The sequence below is a fragment of the Zingiber officinale genome, chromosome 6A, assembly GCF_018446385.1.
Source record: "Zingiber officinale cultivar Zhangliang chromosome 6A, Zo_v1.1, whole genome shotgun sequence".
Classification (NCBI taxonomy): domain Eukaryota; kingdom Viridiplantae; phylum Streptophyta; class Magnoliopsida; order Zingiberales; family Zingiberaceae; genus Zingiber; species Zingiber officinale.
In genome coordinates, this window is record NC_055997.1 from 120,207,428 (window position 1) to 120,215,913 (window position 8,486).

At 37.2% G+C, this 8,486-nt stretch overlaps 1 protein-coding gene across 1 annotated transcript; it reads right to left on the minus strand.

Moving 5' to 3' along the window:
• Positions 1-1,272: 1,272 nt before the first annotated feature.
• LOC121995238 (receptor-like protein kinase HSL1) lies at positions 1,273-3,420 on the minus strand. The gene has a single exon (XM_042549026.1). It carries the CDS (start codon positions 3,418-3,420, stop codon positions 1,273-1,275), a length of 2,148 nt encoding a protein of 715 aa, XP_042404960.1.
• Positions 3,421-8,486: the final 5,066 nt, after the last annotated feature.

An 8,486-nucleotide genomic window follows, 5' to 3' on the forward strand; every position in this document is an offset into this window, starting at 1 on the left:
TTCTTTCAACACAAGTCTCTCAGCATGTGGTTAGTCGATCTCAGAGTCGGTCGAACTTAGGGAACTTAGCGCTCCACTCCTCAGTGCCCATATACACAAAATAAACTCGATCAGCTCCCTCAACGATTAGGCATATAAGACCCAACTCCTCGTTTCTACAATACAACTCCCAACATATGGCTAGTTGGTCAAAGAGTTGGACTTATAGGTCATAGATCCTCATCTCTCAACGCTAAGGTAACTCTCAGCATATGGTCGGTCGACCAAAGGGCCTATTGGACTTAAAGGACTTAGTTCCCCATTTCTCTTGCCAATCTTCCACCATACAGCTGATCGGCTACTAGGTCGATTGGACTGTCTCCAAAAGACCATATTGTCCGAAAATCACAACAATCTGTCATAGAATAATAGTTACTCATCAAAAAATATTCCGCCACCAAGGTATATACATGAAATGGAACCTTCCTCCGAGGATGGATGTATAACTTCCATTGTGTGGCGTTACTTGACATAGTTTGACATCAAACATTCTCAGCCACCTCATTAATACGGGAGTTACAAAAGATAATTCATGTGCATTAAACGAAACCTTTCTCGAAGGGTGGCTACCCATATTCTATTACTCGACATATTTTGATACTAGAGATTCTCTAACACCTTATGATTATGAAGGATTCTGAGGGCCAATATAAAAAGGGGTCATCTTCGTTGACCAAGTATGTTTTTAGACACTGAAAAACATACACGCATCCACTTTACTGTTCATCTTCTTCTCCAATTTTCGCTCGACTACTGTCTTAACTTGAACGTCGGAATGTTTGCGCCAGAGACCCCTCCCTTATTCTTAATGTACCGCTCGTCTTTGCTCTCTTTGCGGTATGTGCAAGAAAGATTGTCAAGAATGAAGGAGAACATTTTTTGGGAAAGGAAAAGTCTTCTGTTAGTCAATCGGACCGCTCATCGTACCCAATGCGTCATCTTTTTAGATTTCAGACCGGATCAAAATGACAATTCCCAACCTCTTGGGCCAATTAAATGGCTCATTATGCTCAGAGTCTGATCTCGCTCGCCGTCAGTGTAGCCACTGATCCCGGCTTCCATTCTCCATGTACTCATAGACAAGGAACTTGGAGTCTGCATTCGAGACGCAACAGAGTAGCTTTACAATGCTGGCATGCCGGATTGAGCCCAAAATCTTGACTTCAGCCTCCAAGGCCTTCCCCATCTTCCAGTCTATCTTTCCGGTATTCCGAATTTTCTTTACGGCAACTGTCATGCTGGTGTGATTGCTGATGTCGATTCTGTACACACCCTCCCTTGCACTGTTAGCTTACCTATTATGTTGGCTTCAGTGAAGTCCACTTTCTGAAAAGAAGTGAGCTTCAACGGCAGCTCATCAACGATGTCGGGCTGCCGGTGGCACATTAATATCCCCATCACAGTAACCATCAGGAGCATGAATCCACTGAGCGCTAGCAATATTATGATCAGTCTCTGCGAAGACATACTATCGATACTGGCCGTGCGGTGTGCACAAAGTTTGAGCTTGACTATGGACTTGGAGGAGCAGAGATCGGGATTTGCTGAAAAGCTTTGCTCGTAATCTTGGTTCTGCAACTGAAGGGGTATCTCGCCGGATAGTTGGTTGTGAGACAAGTTAAGGGAGATGAGTTTAAGGTTGCCCATCTCCAGCGGAATTGGCCCTGATAGCATGTTCCATGAAAGGTCTATTATTTTGAGCTCCGACAACAGTCCAATTTCTGGCGGGATGTTTCCCGAGAGGTTGTTGTTCTTGAGGTTGAGCTCTGTAAGTGACTTCAAAGCGGATATGTCTGCTGGAATTGAACCGGAGATTTGATTTCCATCAAGCAATAGATTCAGGAGCCTCGACATTCCGGTGAGTACTGCTGGAATTTCGCCTGAGAACCTATTGTTACTCGCTTTGAGAACTTGCAGTTCTGGAGTTGAGGACGGGATTTTTCCAAAGAAGAGGTTGTCTTCGATTTCCAAGCGCGTTAGGCTTCTTGGCAGTGTGTCCGGCAAAGTGCCAGACAAGAGGTTGTGATGGATCAACACCGTCGTCAAATTTACTGCAGTCGACCATATCTTGAAGGGAAACTCGCCGGAGAAGCTATTGTTATAGAGTTGAATGTTAGTCAAGGTGTGACACTCATCGGCGAGAAACGCTGTCAGTTCGCCGGAGAAGTTGTTGTTGAAGACCACCACCGAATTCAGAGCTCCTTTTGCACACAGGCCTTCAGGCAAGCTGCCGGAAATCCTGTTGTCTGATACCTCAAAATTCGTCAGCTTGGAGTGGTTCCCGAGCTCTGTTGGCAAAACTCCACTGAACCGGTTACCGAAGAGCCTAATGTCATATAGCTTGGGAAGAAAGGCGATGTCGTTGGGAATCTCGCCGGATAGTTCATTGTAGTACATGAACAACTTGGTGAGATTGAAGAGGTTGCCGAATCCCACCGGTATCGACCCGTTGAGACTGTTGATGGACACATCGATCTCCTCCAAGCCTGTCGCCCTGATCTCGCCGCTGATTTCTCCGGATAGCTCATTGGCATACAAGTAGATTCTTTTGAGCTTCTCCAGCGACCATATGGATTCAGGAATTGAGCCATTAAGCAAATTCATCGCCAGGTCGAGATGTTCTAGCTCTTTTAGATTCTGGAAACTCTCCGGTATCTCACCTGTGACTTGAGTCTCCGACATCCAGAGGTACTTGAGGCTCCTCATATTCCCGAACTCATCGGGAATCCGTTGGTTTGCAAATTGATTGTATGCGAGAGTGAGATTTTGGAGCATCGAGAGTTGGCCAAGCTCGGCCGGAAACGAGCCATTCAATTGGTTGCTGTCGAGGTGCAGGAACTGCAGTGACTTAATCCGGCCAATTGACGGTGGGACGTCGCCGGTGAAGTTGTTACCCGAGAGGTCGAGGTGCCGGAGGCGAGAAGACAACTTGTCGATATCGCCTGGAATCTCTCCGACAAAGTAGTTTTGGGAGAGGTCGAGGTACTGGAGGCTGGAGCAGCGGTAGAGTCCAGTAGGGAAGCCAGTGGCTATGTTGTTGTAGGCGAGGTCGAGGTGGGAGAGATTGTTGAGGTCGCAGATGAAGGCTGGGACTGACTGGGCGATGTTCATGTTGGGGACGGATATGCCGTTGACGAAGCCACCATTTTTGCACTGGACTCCTGGCCATTGGCAGTGGGGAGCGGAGGTGCTCCATGAGCTGAGAGCAGAGGTGCTGCTCCAGTGAGCTCTCAGGCGGAGGAGGATGCGCTGCTCCTGGTGAGCGGCATGGGCGACGGTGGTGGCTTTGGAGATCAAGAGAAGGTGAAGCCAAATAAGGATTTTGTTTAGGATGAAAGTGGAGGAGATATGAACAGTGGAATTTGTTTCTTTGCCACCCATTAGAAATTTCTTTGCTGGTGCTCGTTTGATGGAGATGAATGGTCATCTCATATGCTTCTTAAATAGAGAATTGCGTGACCCCTTGGATGGATCTAATGGTTAGTACACAAGGTATTATCATCAATGAGGTTTGGGGTTCGAATCTCGGTAAAACCGAGATAAATGTCTCCCTTATGTGTTAGTCACTATTCCAAAGGCTAATAGTCGTCCGTGATTTACCTCTTCCGTGTTGGCCCTGAGACGGATTGGCAGGGACGCTAAGGACGAACGTATTCACCTTTTGTCATCAATTAAATAGAGGATTGAGCAGTGAAGAAGTACTTAAAAAACAACAAACGTCCTACATTTACGGAATCATCACATGAGTATTATTTTTTTTTTTAAAAAAAAATTACTATTAACTACTCTAATATGTCCGCTAGGTCCTCTGAACTATAATTTACGGTAAAAAAAATGGATCATAAAATTGATTGCTTGTTGAAGATGGATCCTACCTATTAAATAGATGGGATCCATCTCATCAACCAATAGATGTAATAATCTATCCTTTGTATAATAAATTACGGTCTAGAGAATCTGTACTCCTAATATGTTGTTTATAGAATTATTATTATACTATAAAATATCGTAACAACTATTATGTTATTGTAACAATTAAGATTATCTATTATAATATGTACCAATTATTGTAGTATTCTAATAATTGTTAAGTATCTGTTTTAATTATTTTAATATAATTTTACTAATTAAACTAATTTTAATAAAAAATTAAATAATTTTGACAAGTTCATAAACAATTATTTTGATATAATAGTATTTAAAATTTAGGATTCTTGATTTGAAGGTAACTATTATTGAAAGTAATTTTGGTAAAATTTAAGTGGGTTTGATCAAATTAATTTAAAAAATGATATAATAATATTTTATATATAATGATTTTGATTAAAGTGAAATAGCCGGTATTTCATTAATAGCAGTTATTGAGTAGTTGTTTTATGTTATCATTATGATAATGCTAAAATTTAAAATTTAAGGTTCAAGATTTTAAAATTTAATTACAATTGTATAGTAGCTATTTAATAAACAATTATTTAAAAATGATTTTGATCCATTTAAGCAATTTTAATAAAATTTAAATGATTTTGATCAAGTTGTTAAAAAATATTTAATATAATTATATTTTATAAATTGTCATTTTTTTTACTTTGAAGTAATTAATGAGCAGTCGTTTGCTATATGCTATTGAGTAGTTGTTATAACAATATTAGAATTCAGGATTTAAGATTCAACTCATAAAGTTCAGTTATAATCAGATAATAGCTACTTAAATAGTTACATAGTGATTTAAAAATAATTTTAATTAATTTAAATTGATTTTAATAAAATTAAAATAGTTTTATATAAGTTGATAAAAAAATATTTTGATATAATAATATTTTTTATATAATAATTTTGATAAAAATAAAATAATTAATTTTTAATATTATAATAATTAATAAATTATTCTAATAATATTGATACAAGAGATTTTTATATGGATGAATTGGAAATTCCAACTAAATTATTCTAAGTCTACGAGTCAGTCTTCTAAAGTTAGTCTACTCTTAGTCTCGGCTATTATAAAGTTAATCATAGTGGTGGCAATGATTAACTACTCTATTATAAAGTTAATAGAGTCTAGTGGTGGTCACTATTTAATTGTCACGTTAAGGGTGGCAACAAAATAGGCGGTTGTCGTTTTCTTATTCTTTTCCTACGTATTGAGATATTAAGGATGGAAACATAGTCGGTCAATATTTAATTGTTTTTGATACATGGTAAAAAGATGATTAGTAAATGTCACTATTAATTTATCTCTAGATTAATATGAAAAAGATAAATTACAAATGGCTATTAATTATTAATATAAATCATCAATATATATGAAGACTCACATATAGAGACATGAAAGATAGAAATATAGACAATTTTATCTGACCTAATTAATGGGTGAAATAGAAGTATTTGTATTGTATCTGATATCACTATTGATGATTGATTTGCGGGAAAAAAAAAATACAAAGCATATCTCAACTTAGCATTCACTCAAGAGGTGTGCTTTGATTAATACCTGATCCATTTAAAGTACTTTTAATAAAAATTAAATAATTTTGATTAAGTTGATAAATAAAAAAAACAGCGTAGTTAGAATTTTCAAAGAGATGGGCAAATTTAATAATTTTTTTAAAAAATAATGCAATAAAAAATATTTAACTATTGATTCTAGTGAAAAATCATTTATGATCTCGCTTACTCATAATATTTAACATTCCTATATATATATATATAAGACCTTCACTCCGACATAAAAGATCATCTTAAGTAGAACTTAATAAAATAAAATTTATACTTTATAATTCTCCTTTAGTTAATAAAACATGAAAGAAAATTATTGGTGTAGTTGGACAAAGGAGAAAAAGAGTTGCTTGTAAATAGTTACTCATTAGAAAAAAAAAAAGAAAAAGAAACACAGTTACTTTTGAGAAAAATAGAGAAGAGAAAATAGGGAAGAAATAAAAGAGAAGAGCTTTACCTTTTTCATTAGCAACCTCAACTAGTTTCGGTGAATTCGACGACAGCACAAAGAGAGCAAGGCTGTTGGATCAAAAACGCTAGATGGGGGGGGGGGGGGGGGAATAGCGCTCGTGGCTATTTCGTTCGATTCGTAAACCTCGAGTGTTAAAGCAGCGGAAAAAAGAACAACACACAAAGACACGGATTATTTATTTGGTTCGGAGCTTGTGACGACTCATATTCCAAGGCCCGCGATCATTGATCACTTTCGATGAGCAACAACTATAATATCGTAAATGAGAGTACAACTTTGAAATACAATATTAAAGCTGGAATACAAATTATACCGACGATGAAAATCACTATCTTGAAGCTTCGAGTCGTCGGGGTCTTGCCGTAGCTCAGCCAGATCGTCTTGTTAGCAGCACACAGAAGAAAGAGCTCTAGAGAATTGATTGTTGAAGTGCTGCCTCAACAACCCATTTTATACACTGCTGAAGGTGCCTCCAAGCACGTCTGAGGCGCCTCTAGGCTGCCCGAGTCGCATGCGTGGATCAACACAGAACTGGTCGCACTTATCTGCTTTAAGGCGCCTCCAAGCCTCTTCAAGGTGCCTTCAAGCCTTGGTCCAAGGCGCCTCCAGTTTCATCTGAGGCGCCTCCAGCACTGCTTCGCAGCCAGCTCCCGCTTTGCACCCGAGGCGCCTCCAAGCTCCACGGAGGCGCCTCAGACACTGTTCATCCGAGGCTTAGCTTGTTTCTTTCGTACCTGCAAGACACGTTAGTCCCAAAACAATAACATACCCTGCAAGACAAAGTTAGAATAGATATAAATATGATAAATCAAGTAATTGACAGTCATCGGACTATTCGGGTTTGACTTCAGATTTCCGACCGGAAACCCTAGGTCAACTCGACACCTACTGTTCCCTCTATGGGGAACGCACCCTCATATACTCCACTCAGGAGAGTTACTTGATGCAAGTCCGGTCCTCCAGACCGACTGAACTTTCTTCCTAGGGTTACCACTCTCTAGGGTTTTCCTCCACCTAGGGTTACCACCCCCTAGGACCTAGGGTTACCGCACCCTAGAGTTTTCCTCCACCTAGGGTTACCATCCCCTAAGACCTAGGGTTACCGCCCCCTTAGGATTTTCCTCCACCTAGGGTTGCCGCCCCCTAGGACCTAAGGTTACCACCCCTTAGGATTTTCCACCTGCCTAACCGTAGTTAGGACTTTCCTGAAATCTCATTCAAGCATGTTAGAAAACAAGTAATCTTAACTTTGAATCTCTTTGCCATTATCAAAACTTGGGTTTGATCGTCGGATGCTTCCCACACCAACAATCTCTCCCTTTTTGATTATGGCAACCGAAATTCAAAGTTAAGTTAAAAAGAAAAGACAGTGATAGCACAAGTATGAATTTAGCAAAAGCATAAATTCAGCACACACATAAATAAGCACATATAAAGCTCCCCCTAAATAGAAGCTTACAAAAGCTCCCCCTTAATAAAAGCTTTCCCTTTTTCTTAAAATTTTTTATTTGAATTTCCTTATACTCTCTTCCTTTGCCATATATCAAAATAAAAGGAGAGTAAATAAGAAAGTGAGAGATAAATGACCTTAGCTAAAAAAAACTTTTTAATATTTAGCTTAAATTTTGAAGTGATACAAAAGACTTTTGAAAAACCTTAGTTAGATTCGAAAGGCTTTATTGAAAAATATTTCGTTAAATTCTTAAAGCATTTTAAAAGATATTAATTTCGAAAAGCTTTTTGAATAATATTAAGGTAAATTTTGAAAAGCTTCTAAAAAGTTAGGTAAATTTAAGAAACTTTTGTAAAATGCTTAAATAGAACTTTTTAGAAAACTGAGTTTGAAGGAATTTTCTAAACAATACTTAATTAAATTTGAAAAGTCTTTTGAGACAAATATTTAACTTAGTTACTTTTGAAAAAGACTATAGAAGTCACTTAGCTAAATTTGAAAAGAAGCTTTAGAGAATATTTAGCTAAATTTTAACAAGCCTTTTGAAAAACACTTGGCTCAATTTGAAATGGTTTTGAAAATACTTAGCTCAATTTCAACAAAAATTAGCTAAACTTAATCTTTTGAAACTAATTGTTGTTTGAAAAATGAGCTATTAAAAAGATTTAAACACTTAAAGGTATAAATACTTAACCTTTTTTTTAAATTATTGATAAAAGCTTTGCTTAAGTACACAACTTTAAAAGGATTTTCATAAAAGCTTAACTTAAGTACTTAACTTTGAGAGACAGTTTCTTGCAAAAAAAAACTTAGTAAAAGATTTAGATAATTTTAGTGCTTAGAAAAAATGATTAACTAAAAATCTAAGCTTTTAAAAATAATGTTAATTCAATATTAAGCTTAATATTATATCTATTTTAAAACTGAGTCAAAAATAATTTTTTATTTTAAGGCAAGTAAAAAATAATTTTTAAAACCAAGTCAAAGATAATTTTTATTTTAAAGAAAAACTAACTTGAGAGAAAA

Bases quoted from the DNA above. Each gene is read 5' to 3' on its own strand.
- LOC121995238 (XM_042549026.1), bottom strand. From the start codon at position 3,420: ATGGGTGGCAAAGAAACAAATTCCACTGTTCATATCTCCTCCACTTTC.